An 18,470-nucleotide genomic window follows, 5' to 3' on the forward strand; every position below is an offset into this window, starting at 1 on the left:
CAGCATCGTCAAGTAGATTCGAAATAGAGGAGATAATAAGAGGCTGATAGCAAAAGACTGATCAGTGAGCAGCAAAAATTCAAGTTCTGAGACACACCCTAACAGCTTGACCCCTTTCTATGGTCTATGATGGCAACGACCATGGTTGCAGCTTAAAAGAGGGAAGCATTCAAGGTTCAAGGGAACTGAAGGGTTTCAACTTTATTGTTTTTTCTTTGACTTTTTAAAACACGAGCATTGACTCCAAGGGCTAAAACAGCCACAACCCAAATGGTTCTAACAGTTGAATCACCCAGATTGATGGATCAAACATGTTTATTTAAATCCAGGATCTGAACTCAGCCTGATTCATAATGCCTATAGGATGATAGATCAATCAGGTCAACCCTGTCAGCCCCGCAAGGTCTCAAAACACTACACAAAATATAAATAGCATTGCATAAAATGTTTAAAAGAAAATTGTCAGCAATCTTTGTATGTGAATAATACATTGCTTAATTTGAAAACATCGGCATGTTCAGTTATGAATGTTGGCTGCCATGGAGATCATTTATTCTCACATTGTGCTCAGAAACATGGAAAGGACACTCATGTATTAGCTGAATATCACACTACAATGAGGTTCAATTAAGGGATAAAGAATATCTATGTATATGATAAAGAAATACTTGCTATCAAGCAAGCTTGATGAATCCACCAAAAAGAAAGGAAGCTTGATGAAGAATTATGCAGAAACTTGACAGTTCACATGGCTTTGTAGTGCATATGCTTTATTAAATGAAGTTTTAATTGACAGAGACCAGACTAAGGCCTCTTGAAGTTAATTTTGACATATTAATATTGTTGACTTAAATCATTAAACAGATTCAAAGAAACAAATATTAACTCAACTATGGTAGTAAGTACCCTGCAAGCAGAGGGCTAAATTTAGCTGGGACATGATGAGAGAAAAAAATAGGAGTTACCAAAGGGCATCTTTTAAGCTACTCCGATCATGGGAGGATGTACTCCTCCAAAGAGTTGTCAAATAATTTGAAAGCTCCACATAAATAAAATAAAAGGTCTTTGGTTAGGAACTTAGGATCATAAACATTTGTCAGATAATCTATGTCTGAATTTTATTAGCTATTTTATGCTTGCCCATAAGAATCTGCATGCAACAAATGACAAGATTTTTATATAAATAGAATGTTCATTATCATATCTAAGATTTTCTGATTTTTGACTTGGGTAGGTTTTCCTACAGCACCTTTGGTAGGGGAAGCTGTAAACTTGGACAAGAAAATAGAATATTATGGTTGTATGATCTAGTATAATGGCAAAATATAAAGTCACACAAAGAGTTTGTAGGATATTATAATTCGAGGATCTTAGACTAGAAATGGAACTTCCAATTGAAGGTCCCATGAAATTGTATTTAAGGGTGGCAAACTAAACCCAAATCCATTTCCCTGACCTGACCCCTTTAATTCAATAGTCTTATTTGTTGGGTTTGGGTCGAGAAAATATGACATGCAAGCAAGTCCAATCATGAACAACACAACTAGCTCATGATCAGTCCTAAAAGGGCTCATGCTGAAGTGTTCTCTAGTTACATAGGCAATGGGCTAAGTCAGCAGCATCATACCCTTCTGTAACAACCTAAGACCTCACCTAAAAAGTCCTAGCTAGAAGTCTATTAATTGCGGTCCTTGTGCTGCTCAAGTACCCAAGACCAGCCTAATGCACAACCGAAGTGAGATCAAAGACATGCCAGCACAAGTCCTCCTAATGCCTGATCAACATCATTTAGGCATGCTGCTTGTTGCTGCAGATTCCTGGCTCTAGTCAAAGTGGCTGAAGTCGACTAGGAATCACCGGTATGGCGAGACCTGCAAAACAAATCCTAACCAAAGTTGGCTCCGGTAAGGACCCTCCAACGGCCAAGTCAGGAAGCTGGAACAGACGAGGAGTGCAAGAGAGTGATAGGGCATGAGTGTGCATACTTGGAGGATCCCTTTTTTACCTCATTTATAAGGAGGCGAGAGCCATATGCGGAAAAGTAATGGGAGGCCATTCTGGCCTCTCCAATTGTACCATCCCATGATATCTGATCCGATTTTCGACGACGGACGTCACCTTATCTAGTGCGCATCAACCACTCTCAAAGGTGGCGTGATGTAACAAGACTTCACCCGGTGTGCAGCCAGTCGTTGGAGTGGCGTGGTCCAACGTGGAGTGATGTGACTTGATGGGACCGCATGGAGGTCAACCTTTTCAAATACGATAGCCAGCAATAGTTGAAAAGAACACAGCCTGTAGCTAAAGGCAAGGATCGGCGAGGGATCCTTCGATCGAAGATGATGCTGGGCTCAGGACCTTCCTTGGATCGGCGTCCGATGTCCAGGTGTCACCTTGATGTTAGTGGCTAAGGACCTGCGAGCGCAGCCAAAATTAGCAGCTCAAGCCTAGATTAGCTACTGAAGTTAAGATCGGTGGCCAAAAATAGTTAAGATCGTTCAAGACTCAAAAATAGTTCTGACCGTCAGACCTCTCCCGCAAGCTTTTCTGGCCCTCAGATCGTGCAAAATTGCATATCTGCACATTCATGGTCGTCGAATTGTGCAAAACAACTCCATGAATCACGATAAAAGCTCCCTGCACCGCGACGGTCCATGCATGAGGCGTGGACCACAACTCCCCATGGTCCACGATGGACCGCATCACACACCAGCGCCGCATGGGCGCATGCCTGGGCTGTGCGCCCGCGCTAGCCAGCACGAGTAGGCCCCGATTAAGCCGCACGCGCTGCAAGCCAGCAAGCCTGGGCCGCGCGCTGCAGGCCTTGCTGGGCCACGCACACTACAACAGGCCTAGGCACCCACAAGCCCGAGCTTCTCTGTCTCGGACTGCTGTGGGTCGATTTCGAGGTGCTAAAATCAACAATCTCCATCTCAATTCGACATTCAACCTTCATATAATTTTGAGAGCTTTTGAATCTTCTCGCCCCCATGCCTTCAGACAAATATCTAACTGCTCATAGATGGACAAACATGGGAGTCGAACCAAGCCATTCAATCACATCTCTGTCATGTGCTGTGATCTATCTGATCTAAGACCTACTCGGGATAGCCTCATGCGGTAATAAAAACTTCACCCTGTGACATCATCTGTCATCCTCTTGAGTCTCCCATCTCGTGTCCGATCCATCTGTACCTGAAGCTCCACCTTGCTTTGAGCTCCCACTGGCTCCTGAAACTCCACCTCATACTGAGCTTCCTACCAAGAGGTAATATGCTCCATATCTTTTTTCCTTTATTACAACTCTACTACTGCGCATGACCTTCAAGATTCCATCATCAGCTCTCCACCTATAGCTACTTGAATCCAGTCTGCTCAGTAAAATTAGATTTCTTCTGAAACTGGATATATATCGAACCTCACCCAACTTCCTCACTGCTCTATCATGTGTCTTTAAGCTGACAGTCCCAATGCCCTTGATTGCATAATTCGATCCATCCAACAAATGAACAATACCCTCACTACTATCTAGAAAGTCAAACAGCTCCTCTCTACAACAAACATGATGCGAACATGAAGAATCTAAAATCTACTATGGAGAAAAAACAGATACCTCATCAGTCATCAAAAGAACATCATCACTATCTTCTGTATTGCTATCTTGGACCGCCATTGCCGCAGTAGCCTTCGTCCAATCTCTGAGCTGTAGACAATCTCCGACTCGATACCCCAACTCATCACATCTGTAGCATCTGATCTTACTCGAGTCCCTCATCTTGGACTTGGACCATCCATCTTGCAATCCTCTGCCGCTCGTCTTCTGCCACCACCTCCAGTCATCGCTAAAGCCAAGTCATCACCTGAACTTGAGGCTCGATTCTCCCATCTGAAAATCTCATTCTGGAGAAGTACAGAAATAACTTCCTCCATCTTAATGGTGCTTTTCTCCACTAAAAAAGCAGTCATCAAAGACTAAAAAGTAGAAGCGACGAAAGCAAAACCAATGCTCTAATCTTCTCCTCGACCTTCTCACAAACGCTGAGGAGATCAGTGAAGATCTTCTGAAAATTGCTGAGATGCTCCTGCACGCTCTCTCTCACTCATCCGCAGCTGATAGAACTATTTCTAGAGGAAGAGAGCGTTGGTGAGTGACTTCGCCATGTACATCTCCTCGAACTTCATCCACATCATCGTCGGAGAAATCTCGCTAAGCATATGGATCACCACATCATCCATCTAAGTATAAACAGATCGTACTCACCGCCTACAACTGGAGCCGCCTCCAGTTCTTCTCCTCCATGGTAGTCAGCTTCTCCTCGCATAAGAAAGTATTGATCAACTCTTGTTGGATGAGTACATCCTTCATCTTCGCTTGCCATAGGGAGAAATTGCTCTTTCCATCATATAGATTGATCTCCATCTTGATTGATCTCCATCTTGATTGAACCTTCTTCTCCATCTTCTTCAACCTCGATTAACACCGCTGCAATCCAGACAACCATACCACTTGTTGGGAAAGATCCCTTATGAGTGCGGAATACGAATCCCTCACCCAAGATCACTAACACAGATGATGATGTCAATATCGCAACAGAAAGGAAAAAGAGATAAAAATAGGACACAATCAAATACGTGGATCAATCCAAGACTTACCTCCACAAGGCTTGCAAAGTTTCACTATGAAAAAAATAAATGCAAGAGAAGATCTCACACTCTCAACTCTCATGAACCTCTCTTTCAATAAGAAGCACTCACCCTTTACAAAAGCTCTCACAAAAATCTCAAAAAGATCCTCTCTGCAACTACCCTCGCAGCTCTCTTCTGCTGCTACTGCCTGTTGCTCACCCAAGCCACCGCCTTAGACCTCTGGCCGCCACACACTGCTTCCAGGCCGCCAGGCCTCTTTTATAGGCCCAAGACCCACTCCAAATCGAAATCACACTTCATTTAGGACTCGAAAACAGTTCTAACCGTCAGATCTCTCCCATAAGCTTTCCTGGCCCTTAGATCGCGCAAGATCATGCATCTGCACATTTGCAGCCATCGGATCGTGCAAAACAGCTCCATGAACCACAATAAAAGCTCCTTGCACCGCGACGATCCATGCGTAAGGCATGGACCGCGACTTCTCCCCACCGTCCATGCAAACCGCATCACACCAACACCGCATAGACACGCTTGGACCTTGCGCACGCTCGCATTCTGGGCTGTTCGTCCGCACTAGCACAACGTGCAGCAAGCCGCATGCGCTGTAGCGGGCCTGGGCGCCCGCAGGCCGACCATGGGCTCCTCTATCTCGAGCTGTTGTAGATCGAATTCGACGTGCCAAAATCAACAAGACTTCACTGCGTCACGAAGTACAAGGCCTCTGAGGCCTTCACGGGGGACCTCCTCGATGCTTCGGCCACCGAGTTCATCCAGGGCTTTGAGAATTGTAAAGCCTACATAAACTACATGATGAAGCAACTGGACTTGCACCGCCTCCGTCCAAGAAACAACGATGAGGAGGTCGGAATGTTTTCCTCGAATGAGGATTAGGTCCTCCTTGTTTGCTTCGTTTTTGCTCCCTTTTCTTTTTTTCTCTTTTGTTTTTGCACAACACCCTTCTGGCACCACTTTTGTAAATATTGAAATGAGTAAAAAAAACTTTCATATGTACCTTTCTTGTGAATGAGTTCTTCTTTATAGCGGTAGTTTTCTCTGAAGTCTCCGAAATCGCATCATTGCAAAGCTGTTGATTGTTATCTTCGGGATAAGCCTGATTTTCGTCATCGAGTAGGCCTGTAGATTAGCTAGGTCTCCCCATGAAATTGTTGCTAGTCACTAAGCTTTCATTCACGAGGAGTCTCATCTAGAGGATCAGATAGTTCTCCATCTTCGATGGCTAGCCAATCCACGTCTGAACTCGTGAGGGTTTAGTCAGGATGCCTTCAGTGGTTCGATCGGTCGATCCTATTTGATGAAGTTCAGATGGGGACCCAAATAATCCTCGCAGTGTTCAGAACAACGCCAAACACCTTTTCTTGGACCATCTTGGGGATTTGTGTTGGAATCGGGTCATTGTCGAGAATCGGAAGAGTGGCAGGGTCCTGAAAAAGAACCATTTTATTGAGAAATAATTAATACATCATTGATAATACATTCGGAGGTTCTTTGAATTCCATGACCGAAGGGCATTCCGTCCGGTTGCTTCAAACGATAAGTCTCGGGTCTGATGACTTTGTCTACCTAATAAGGGCCTTCTCATTTTGGAGACAATTTCCCTCATTGTGTGGGTTGCGACACTTCGGCGTGCCGTACAACTAGGTCGCAGATTTTGAACTCCTTACCTCGGATGCAGGAGTTGTAGTATCACACCACTCTGTGCTGGTAGGCTGCCATCCTCACCATCACCTCCTGAACTTCTTTAAGTGGATCCAGATTGGCTCGGAGCAACTTTGCATTGCTTTGGTCATTGTAATTTTCGACCCACAGAAATGGGAATCCAATTTCCACTGGGATGACCGCTTTCATTTTGAATAAGAGGTTAAAAAGAGCCTCTCCTCTGGGTATTCTTTAGGTGGTTCGGTAGGTCCCAAAGTACGTTATGTAGTTCATCCATCCAAAATCCCTTGATCCGATCCAACCTAACCTTCAACCAAGGTTTGCCATACCGTGCCGAACCGGCCAGTACACCCCATCTTGTATCGGACCGGCGGAAAACCGACACGATTCGACCGATAAAATCGGTACACCGGCGGTACCGAAGAAAAAAGAACGGAAAGTGAGAAAGAGAGAGAGAGGGGAGGGAAGAGAGAAAGGTGGGAGCCACCGGAGGCCGGCAGTGGCCGGCTGCGGCCGTCGGAGGGCTTTCGAGCCTCGTATCGCCCGATAAAGCTTTCAAGAGAGCAAAAAAGAGAGAGAGAGCGCTCGGAGGGCGGAGAACCTACCGGATAGACGATGCCTGCGTTGCGAGGCTCCCGATGGCCGGCGAGCCGACGCCGACGACCTGAGGGCGGTCGAGCGGACGGAGCCCCGGCTCAGGCCGTTGAGCGAGCGGAGCCCTGAGGCTCAGGCCGTCGAGCGGGCGGAGCCTCCAAGGCTCTCGGTGGCCGGCGAGCCGACGCCGATGGCCTGTGGACAATCGAGCGGGCGGAGCCCCGAACCTTCTTCTTTTTCGAAACAGACGACGCCTGTTTCGATTTTTTCTTTTTTTTTAATTTTAAACTTATGAAGTCGGCAACTAGGTTGCCGACTTAAGAATTTTTAAAAATAAAAAATAAAAATCGTGAAGCCGGCAAATCGTTTGCCGACTTCACTTAAAACCATGTTTTTTAAAAAAATTTGCGAAACAGGGGCGATGCCCCTGTTTCACGCCTGCGGCACTGCGCGCGTGGACTGCGCCCTCCGACGGCCACGACGGCCGGTCGGAGACCATCCAGCGGCCCCGTCGGCTCCTTCCCCTCCCTCTTTTTTTTTCTTCCTCTTTCTCTCTCTCTATGTCTCTCTTTTTTTCTTTCGATTCGGATCATCGATTTGGTACGGTATGAAACCATACTGAACTGTACCGCCGGCCGATCGAAACGGCCGACGGTACCAGTTCAGCATACCTTGCCTTCAACCCCTACAAAAGTGTGCGGTTAATAACTTCAGCTCCTCCATTGGTCTTCGAATGCCCTACGGATATGAAATGATGAGATATGTGAAGGCTTTGACAGAATTCGGCAAATTTGAAATCGAAGAATTGATGGTTGTTGTCCGTGATCAACACCCATGGGAGACCAAAGCGACAGATGATAGACTTTCAGATGAAGTCTTTCACTTTGGCTTCGGTGATGCTAGCGAGAAATTCAGCTTCTACCCATTTCGTAAAGTAGTCGATGGCCACAAGCAGAAACTTTCTCTAGCCCGATGCCTATGAAAAAAGCCCCAAGATGTCCATACCCTATTATGCAAACGGCCAAGGGGCGTTGATCGAAACTAATCGAACGACTGGCTGGTAGTGGATATTAACATTCCACTGGCATCAGTCACAGCACTTGATGAAGCTGGCTACATCTTGTTGCATCGTGGGCCCATGGTATCCTTGTCGAAGTATCTTGTAGGCCAATGATTTGCTGTCCAAATGATTTCCACATATTCCCTCATGCACTTCTCTTAGGGCATAATTAGCTTCGGAAGGACGTAGACACTTAAAGAGCGGAAGGGAGAAAAATCGCTTGTAAAGCTTGCCCTCGTTACATCCAGCTTGCCCTCGTAAAGGATGTAACGAGGGGCTTGATGTTTGACTTTTCAAGCCTCCTTTGAATCCGGAGGCAGTGTCCCGTCTCGTAGAAAGTGGATGAAGGGATCCATCCAACTTGGTTCGTCATCAATCATAGGACTAGGACTAGTTCTTCAGTGCTAGGCTCGAGTACCAGTACCGAGCCATATCCTTTAGAGTGGATGGGAAAGCTCAGCATAAGACAACATCGGTGGCCCCGTGGAGAAGCATCACAGCTTTGAAGCTTTCCAAATGATCCACGGAATCGATAAGCCCATCGTAGCTCTTCAGTTGCGGCGTCTTGAAGTGATTGGGGAGCAATTCCTACATAATCCGAATGCTAAATGGTGAATCAGTGTTATGACCATCATCACGCGCCGAAGCCTAATTACGAAGGACTTCAATCTGCCGATTCATGTCCCAAAGCATGCGGTCATTTTCCGCATCTCGAATCGTACAGGCTTCTGAATACAGCAAGTGAGATCAGCTTGGGGTAGAGTCATGTCCTGAGCGACGACTTAGGGATTGCTGCATCCTGTGCTCCGGCACCCGAGGGAGACTTTGTCGAGTCTATCCCCCCAACTCAGAACCTTGCAAAGGGATCTGAAGTTGCTCTAGTGGTCGAGCGGCCTATGGCGCGGGATTGTTCTGTTGCATCATTTGGATTGCAGCAATCAAATTCTAGACCTGTTGGACCAGCAAGTTGAACTGCTCCATGACTACCATTTTCGGTGGAGGTAAAGCCTCCAAGGGTGGCATGCAGGCCTGTTGATTGGTAAAATTCTCCACTGATCAAAAGCTGGCAGCATTGGAATGATGGAAGAATGCTCCTTTGCGCAGCATCATGGTGTGGACCTCTCGTTCCTTCTCAACAATGGATGTTGTACCCCCCTCTAGCGCCAATCTGTTGCTGCAGATTCCTGGCTCTAGTCATAGTGGCTGGAGTCGATTGGGAATCACGAGCACGACGAGACCTACAAAACAAGTCCTGATTGAAATTAGCTCCGACAAAGATCCTTCGACAGCCAAATCAGTAAGCTAGAACAAACAAGGAGTGCGAAAGGGAGTGTGCATACCTGGAGGGTCCCTTTTTTATCTGTACTTATAAAGAGGCGAGAGCCATATATGGAAAAGTGGTGGGAGGCCATTCTGGCCTCTCCAGCCGTACCATCCCATGATGTCTGATCCGATTTTCGATGGCGAAGTCACCTTATCCAACATGCAGTCAGCCACTCTCAAGGGTGGCATGATTTGATAAGACTTCACTCGGTGCACAGCCAGCCGTTGGAGTGACATAGTCCAATGTGGAGTGATATGACTTAATGGGACCGTATAAGAGTCAACCTTTCCAAATACGATAGCCAGCAATAGTTGAAGGGAACGCAGCCTGCAGCTAAGAGCAAGGATTGATGAGGGTTCTTTCGATTAAAGATGATGCTAGGCTCAGGACCTTCCTTGGATCGATGTCTGATGTCCGAATGTCATCCTAATGCCAGTGGCTAAAGACTTGCAAGTAGAGTCAAAATTGACAGTCCAAGCCTAGATTAGCAGTCGAAGTTAAGATCGATGGCCAAAGCTAGGATCAGCGGCGAAAGTTTGAATCGACGAGGCTTTCCATCCAGAAGCTTCACTCGAATGAATCAATTAAAAAAGATCGGTGGGGTCCAAAGTGAAATCTTTTACTGCTTCATTATGCACTGAATGACTCCCTTCAGTGTAGTTTTTTTATAGTTCTAGGATGACATACCACTGGAATTGTACTCATTTATCTCCGATCAAGGTTATGGCGACGACCTTACATACTTCATCACAGGTCCCCCCTGGCACGTGTCTTCGACATGGGTGACATATCACCCCCCAACACTGCCCTTTCATTGGCCACCAATTTTAAAACCCACCACTGACACAACATCATCCTACATTAGCACATTGTCAAACATTATCGATGTCACATTGAGCCATGCCTTCATTCTAATACATCTTCCATCACCATACCAAAAATTCTCATTCCTTTTCCCACATGCCTTTGATTAAGTGGGTAAAATAGGGCTAACTCTACTTGGGTTTCGCTCAACCATGAGTAGCCCACTAGCAGGTTGAGCCAGGTTTAGGAGAAGCCTATATGAATTTAATATAAGACATTGACCCGACCCGACCCAACCCAGTGAGTGCATCGCCACCACTAATTGTATTGTGATTTACAACAATCAACCACATGACTATAGCAAGCAACTCAAAATGGTCCATGTACAAAGAAAGCATTTCAAGGTGGATTACCATTTTATCCAAGAAAATGTGAAACCTATTAAACGATCGTCATATATGTCAAGTTGAAGGATGTAGTTGGATATTTTCTTTTCCTCCTTTTTCTGGTAATCTTAGTCGCACATATTCACAAAGGCATCAGGAAGAAATTACTTAAGCTTACAATCTTTCGAGCCATAAATTTTATGATATACCTTGATGGTGCGTTGAAGATTCTTAATGTAATCATATTTTTATTTATTTCCCATTAGACAGCTACTGTTGGGCTAATAGGTGCAATAAATCTCATCATTTGACCAATAAGCGTGGTTACCAAGCTTTGCTGCCTCGATCTTGTATGGTGGTACAATGCCGGTGTGCCCTGTACGAAGGTTAATTTAGCATATCAAGACTCCATATGGGGTATCATTGGTACACCCAGTATGAGGCGATACACACTTCTATAGTGAACCTAGTTGTTACCCCAGCAAGTTTAATTATGGATCTTCGATCAGATCAAGAACCATCTTCTTGTTAGAGTAAGAGAGCCTCTAAAATACCAAGTTTTCTATATAGTAAGACATCATAAATATGATCCAGGAGTTGGCTGAGAAGAACTAAAGGCCACCATGACCAAAGGGGTCAGATTGATGGTTCCTTATTTTGGGACTCTGAGAAGTGAAATACTGAATCAAAAGTTGGCCTATGTAGTTTAATGCAATGAGATTATCATGGACCTATGATCAACAATATGCAAGTGTTGAGATTATAGGATTAAGCAACTAGCCATGCCTCCTTGACTGTAAACATTCCACCCATACACTACAAGGCCATGTGAAACTTTTCAAGATAAACATGATCAATAAATTTGAAAGAGATCGGGCTTTAAACATATTGTTTCTAGATAAGGTTGTAAAGAATGCATTGCTTATGTCCATAAACCACTATCAATAGTACATTCATTGTATACTTGCAACCTTTTAATGCTTTTTCCCAAGAGTTTAGAGGGTGTTTTTAAGAATGAAATGGAATATCTGATATATTTACAAGTGAAATCTTCTGTTTATAGGGTTTTGTATCCTGAGTATAGCCACATAATTCAATCACAAACTTCTTTTGCCATACTGGTAGGCCAACAAATCAATTTGATCACATGAGAAAAAAAATCATATAGCCATGAGTAGCTATTATGTTTCTTTGTACTGCAAGAAATGAAATCGATCATAAAACATCTAGGGAATTTCCCTGTTAAGTATTGGCAAGTAACTTGAAAATCATACTGAATGATGTCAATCAGCAAAATATTGATACCTCTTCCAAGTGCCCAATATCATACAGTGAGGCCCCAATATTACTGAAAACTGCAATAAGAAACTTCAGCTCTTGAGGCTCGATCCATTCACTTGAAATGATACAATTAATAGAACACAGACTCTTCTGAAATAAGAAAGTGACAAATTAGAAAGAAAACAAATAAACAGCAGACATTACATGGAAGATGAATTCTGGAAATTTAAATCGCATAAACAAAATAACCTGGTAGTTTCCAGAAGTCAAAAGGGAAAATTTGAAAGCTGAAGCTGCTACTTGAAGCAATGTTCCATGGCTATCATGTAACCTTTCTCTATAGCTTTCAAATGCTTTGGTGCATCTATACAGGGAAAAGTAGAAACAATGTTTATTTTTTTCTTTCTTTTTTGTGAAGAATGCTTTAAAATTAATAGGTGTTATGAGAAGAATAACATTCAAAAAATACTAAGATCTGCATAAACAGAACTAAACAAATGTGAAACTATGCAGAAAAATTTTCTTACTAAGACACTAGAGAGGGCATACTTGACTGCAGCAAGAATGAAATCACAGAACTGATGTAAAGCATCCAGAACATGGTTCACATTGGCCGATTTAACAACAGTTTTCCTTTGAGAAACCAAGTGCTTTGCAGCAATATTTACATATTCGTATAATAGCTTGCATAAAAACTCCAAAGCATCTAAGTATGATATCAAGGAAACACTTCCATGCAAGTGTTTACAACCTCCATGCTTGGTAGACTCAAGAACTTCAGTTGACAAATCCCTTGAATCCTTTTCTTCATTATCCAAAATAACTTCATTCCTATAGCTGGAAATGTCAAAGTATCTTGCTAAGTTACCCAGAGAATCAGTCATTTTTTGCACATTCTCTCCGTTATCGAGCAATAACATAATTGAAGAGCCACCATTTGAACTTTGAAAAATATCTGCATATTGCCTAGCCTGAATATTGCTAGACTTAATATACAAACCACTAGCATAAAGAATCAGAATCGAGGCAAAAGGAGGTGAAACCTGAGAAAGCAAAATTATTAGATACAAGAAAGAGAGTGAAAGACAGGAGAGTCAGAGAAATTACATATTAGTAAGCTGAACAATTAAATAGACTATTCAAAAATAAAGTATATACCTGAAGGAAATCATCTCCTTTCTCATATAATACTTTCAGAGCACTTTTACAGACATTTACATTGGTAGCACAAAATATGTCAGCACAATATGATACAAACTCAAGAATTTGATTTACAGCTTTCACAACACCAACCTGCAAAAATAATTTAGCTAAGATATACATGACATGAAGTTAACAACTACAATAGTTTAAACTCAGTCCCAATTTAACAATTATGTACAGACAAATGGAAGAGTTTAACAGGGTAAAAGTTTAGCCAAATTAACTCTTAGTTTGTAGAAGTGAGAGCAGGTTGTGGAATTGGATTTAGAAGTGGCTATTGGGAAGCAGATCTCTCCAAAAGAAATTTAAAAAAAAAAAGGTAAAAAAGAAAGGCAAGTGCTTAGATAGCAGGTGTGGGTCAAGTTTCTGAAGTAGGTATACCATTCTAGTAGAAATTTCGGGCTGATTCAATTTGAGAAGTGGAAATTGTTTCAAGAAGTAATAAAAAGTACAAATTTTCTGTTTATATCGAAAACAAAAGTTACCTTATTGTTAGATGAAGACAAGAATATAGTGGATCTTCCATTTTGTACTGACAATGTATAAAATGCATGTATAAATAGTGACATGAAAACCAAAGCAAGTGAACTTTTATTAACCATATGCAGTTCCATTTGCCCATCTTTTGAATGCTTTACAGTGTACACTACAATAGGCTAGTAAGTAAAATAATGACCTCATAAAAGTTCTGACAAAAAGCCAAATAAACTTCTAATAAAATTGAGTTTCAAGATATGAATTTGAAACTGTCAGATTTCAAATAACAATGCCAGAAGCTTCAGCTGACACATTTGCTTGGCATATGTAAACAAGATTTTATATATATAGTGCTATGATGCATGGATGATGCAAACAGAGAGGCACAAGCTAGGCCGAATAAATAAAGGCTTAATTTAAATAGGATATACTTTTGGTGATATCAAAAGACTTTCAGGGAACTTGTGATTATGCATTGTTAATATTTTTTTCTTTTATTCAGTTGAAGCATGTTGGTGTAATGGAAACCCAAATACCTCTAGGACTAGGGTCATCAAACAAACCCACTGTTTATGAGAACTTTGTGTTTGGCTCAAAACTTAGCTTGCAACAACCTCAATCAATACAAGCTGACACAAGCTAAAATTTTGAGCTCCAAACATGAACTAGCCGAAGATAAGCTAGTTTTGTTTAGCTTGTTCTCAGCCAGATATAACCTAAAATAGATATTTAAATACAAACATATAAATAATTAAAATTTTTTATCTTTTAAAGTCACTAAAAACAAGCAAGGTAAATGCGAGGACTCAAGGTCACTGGTGGAGGCAGAGGTAAGCTTGGGAACACTTCATGGTTGACAACAAAAAAAGAAGGGAAGAGAAGGGGTGATCGCTATTCTGGACATGCCTTACCTAAATGGGATTTTCTCATATGATTTTACCAGAAACTTAACATCCGAATATATATCAGTTTGTTATCCAAATCTACATCCCAATCAATCAGACATTTATGTACTCATAGAAATTAATATCTTCTAGCAGATTCCAGTCCCATAATCTTGTTTAAAACTATATCTCACAATTGAATCCTCTTTGTCTCCTCCTTAGATCTTATCATACAATAGACAAAGATCTAATCTAGAAGTTGTGTAAGAATCCGTGCGGGCGTATATTAAACCCACTTCGGTTATTTATTGAAAAAATCTTGGAAACTTATACAGGGCCAAGGAACCCACACAATACCTTCCGGTTAGACACTTTGGATGAGGTCCTTGGTTGTTACGAATGGTGTCAGAGCCAAGTTCAGCCCATAGCCTATGTGGACTAGTAGATACTACAGCACCAATTCATTAGGGTTGACCACAGGCCAATTATGGTATTTATGAATGGATTTGAACCCTCACAAGTTGTTTCAACAGCTTAGTGATAAATGCTTGGTAAAAGGCAATTAATTGACCTATTGACTTAGTAGCAATCCAATTTTCAACAAAGTTTCAATTTTCTATGGCATTGATGAAGAAGACTAGGTAAAAAAGAAGAAATGCCCATTAGAAAGAAGAAGAAGAAGAAGTTGACCGAAACAGTTTGCCTGCTTTAGGTGTCAATGTGTCCTTTGCATGACATATCAAGGAGTCACTTTATTGTGCAAATCAACTCATATCTTTCATAGGACCATCTTTTGAACAAAAGGTGTGCCACCCCGTAATACAGAGCTCTATAAACACAGAAAGTGCCATCAGAACTTTTAAGAGGAAGCACAAAGTACCTTGCATCCACATACACCAGATTCCAGAGTTGCTCTTAGCATATCAAGCAGAAGCGGGGCTCTACCATCCCACTCTGAGTCAATTGAAGTGCAGATTTTGCGAGCAATCTGCATTTGGATGTCCAAGATCCAGAACTCATCAAATGCATTACACATGCATATAAAGAAACTACAGTCTTGCCAAGTACATACCATTGGGAAGCGATCCATTGAAGAAGACTTCAAACACTCCCTCAATGTCCTCAGACAGAAACCCTTCGCTAGATAACCATCAAATGACATGGACTCCCCAGCCAGGAACAGCGAACACCTGTAGAGGGCATTTACAAGCAACAAATGGTACTTTTTTATTGCCTCAGGATCCAGGAACCTGCATACATTTAAACAAATCACATCAACCGAAGAGGAGAAGGAAACATGGTGTAACTTCTGGATTGGGCTTTGAACTGTAATCTATCCGAAGACAACTTTCACGTACTGAAGCCATGGTTGGACCTGGTCAACCAGGGCCAGAATCCTCTCGTAGGCAGCCCCGTCCCTTGTCTTGCTCTTGAAGGCACAGCCGACGAGGCTGATAATTACCTCAATGGCCATGGTGGCAACTTCAGGATCATCAGCGCCGACAAGCTTCGGATCAGGTAACAAGCTAATAGGATCGGCAACCTTTCCCCTCTGTGACTTGCGTTTCGGTGCGGCTGCAACAAGAACAGAGCGGAGGCTCTCGAGAAGAGAGATGGCCTCCTTTTCAGCCCTTGCGTACCTTCCCCATGCTTCCAAGCTGCAGACCAGCCGGCCCCGCTGAAGGTGAACGGAGTAGGGCTTTCCGGCGAGGCAGGGACCAATGCACGACAAGCAATCGACCGTGAGCCCATAAACGCCGAGAAGCTCGGTGGCCCGCTGTTCATCCTCCTCTCGTCCTCCGCCAACGCCGCCATCGGAAGGCGATTTGGGGATCTTGCGAAGAAGGGCGGGCAGGAGCTTAAGAGCATGACAAAGGAAGGGAAGGAACTGCTTCGCAAGGGGACGGAGCAGTTGGGAGTTGGTCTCGGGCTTCTTCTTCTTCTTGGGAGCGCCCCGCATCTTGGAGGCTGCACCGGTGCTCTTCCCGGCGCCGGGGCGGTGGGAGTCGAGAGGGATGAAATCCCCGAATGGGAGAAGGAAGGAGGAGAACCGATCGTACAGGCCCTTGTAATCGGAACTCCGGAGGGCATCGAGGAGGGAGGAGGCGGTGGTGGAGTCCATTGTCGACTGGAAGGGGGGCGGGCGCGGGGGCGAGAGAGAGAGATGGGGAAAGGGCAATGGTTCAGAAAGGATAGGGCTAATGCTTGAGAATCGGCGGGAATGAAGGTTTACGAGCGGGCTCGCAATTTGATGTGGTTGTTTCGGAGACAATTTTACATGTTAATTTAAAAAATATATATATAAATAATATTTTTTTAAAAATATTTATCAAAATATTATTCAAAATAAAACTATCCAATGTACTATAATTCATATCATGTACATGATGGAGTCAACAATATAGAGTCATCCTATTGTAGAGTAGCTTAGTAAGTCGTCCTACAATAGAACGACTCATAGACTCACCCTATCAAGGACGTAGAATATCTTCACTATGATTGAAATATGAAAATTCTATATTTCTTTTCAAGATATTATTGGAGAGTCCAATGGTCCCTTGATGCAACAAGTGTCATAGGAGATTTAAAGTCGCTCTATATAAGCCCTGTGCATTGTTAATTATAATATCCAATAACTTCTCTCATTTAAGGTTTGGTATTGTTTTTTACTCCATGTAAATAAATTTTTCAAATGATCCACTGACCATGACCTCATATATAAGAATTTTTGTAAACATTTCCAAATAAAAACCTAGTAAGCTCATAATGTTGATATGGTAAGTGTAACAAATACTGATAACCTCGATAAAGAATTCCTTATCATTTTCTTTAGAACTATTTGAGATCTTTACTACCACTAAATAGCCATTATCAAGCTTTCTTTTTATACATTGCAATATGCCTTGACCTATTTTGTGACTGAAGGAAGATGTTATCTTCTTCACATCGGAGTATCTATATCTTGTTGGGCTAAGTGCCCAAACTTCTCCATAAAGATTTCTAGCTTTAGATCTTTCCTTGACCCATTCTTCCCACATAAGATTGTATTGAAATTCGAGTACTTGAAAGATAATAAATAGAACAAAAATCATACTAATGATAAAAATTATGGAACAATCCCAAACTTCAGCCATATAACCTGTATCAAGATCGATAATGATTTTTTTTGTGCAACCAACAAAAATTATAGCATGTGTATTCAGATTGAAAAAAAATTGTAACATTAATTTTAAATTAATGTAAACCAATGGTTGATTATTACAAAGTTTGTTAGCAAAAAAAAATGTATGACTAATATAACTATCGAGAGGCATATATACTAAGATACTAAGGCCTCCTCCTCATCCGCCTCTCATAGACGTATGTCACCTCTGGCCGTACAAATGATGGCTCAGGTGTTGAAAAATATGTCCCAAAAGCCAATCATCAATCTGTTAACGGTTGAGCAATCTTGTATTGTAATTGATTTGTTAATAAGTAAAATATATTTTTAGTATTTTCATCATAAATTTTCATCTTCTAATGAACTCCGTTGTTGTAATGAAATCCTTAGGACTATTTAGGTTCGATAAAGAGAGAATTTATCGATTAGTCCTTAAAACTGTTCACGATCAAATGATAGGTTGTTAAGGATGACAGCTTCTATCGAGCATAGGTCGCTGTAGGCCATATGGGTTGGTTGTCCTCTTAACCTAGAAGTGTAGAAACACTGGTATGGCATACAGATGAGATATAAGGATACATCGTCATGGAACATAACCAACTCCAGAGCATTCTGTTGTCGAGAATGTCTCTGATGGGATATAGGTATAAGTGTCTCTTAGACCTGAGATCGCCTCAGTGACTTGCAAGCAACTCACTGTGCTTTGGTACTGGACTAACTAAATTTTTAATTCAATGACGGAAGGCTTCTGGACACAGTCAAGTACTTGCGAAGTCAGAATATGATCAAGATGGGATTGACCACTCCAAGAGTTGGAGAAGAATAAGTCGCTGTATTTCAATTTAGCAAAATCTTGACCAGAATAATCCATCAGATAGATTTGATATTTTAAAATACAATATGGACAACCTGATCAGAGTTGACAGTTGAACTCTGAGGTGTCCTATGAACATTTTGGTCAAGGAGATGA

The 18,470-nt window shown here is 42.3% G+C and overlaps 1 protein-coding gene across 6 annotated transcripts in view; it reads right to left on the bottom strand.

Annotated features, from left to right (window-relative positions):
• The window catches only part of LOC105035069 (separase), a 57,317-nt gene extending 40,776 nt beyond the window's left edge, over positions 1 to 16,541 (bottom strand). For all 6 annotated transcript variants that reach the window (XM_073247675.1, XM_073247672.1, XM_073247674.1 and 3 more), the window contains exons 1-7: positions 15,696 to 16,541; positions 15,410 to 15,587; positions 15,218 to 15,325; positions 12,932 to 13,066; positions 12,323 to 12,816; positions 12,023 to 12,137; positions 11,798 to 11,923 (exon numbers count right to left, since the gene is read on the bottom strand). In XM_073247675.1, the coding sequence (XP_073103776.1) occupies positions 11,798 to 11,923; positions 12,023 to 12,137; positions 12,323 to 12,816; positions 12,932 to 13,066; positions 15,218 to 15,325; positions 15,410 to 15,587; positions 15,696 to 16,459 (1,920 nt within the window). In that variant the 5' untranslated portion in view covers positions 16,460 to 16,541. The remainder of the gene's footprint in view (positions 1 to 11,797; positions 11,924 to 12,022; positions 12,138 to 12,322; positions 12,817 to 12,931; positions 13,067 to 15,217; positions 15,326 to 15,409; positions 15,588 to 15,695) is intronic.
• Positions 16,542 to 18,470: the final 1,929 nt, after the last annotated feature.

This window comes from Elaeis guineensis, chromosome 13, assembly GCF_000442705.2.
Source record: "Elaeis guineensis isolate ETL-2024a chromosome 13, EG11, whole genome shotgun sequence".
Lineage (NCBI taxonomy): Eukaryota > Viridiplantae > Streptophyta > Magnoliopsida > Arecales > Arecaceae > Elaeis > Elaeis guineensis.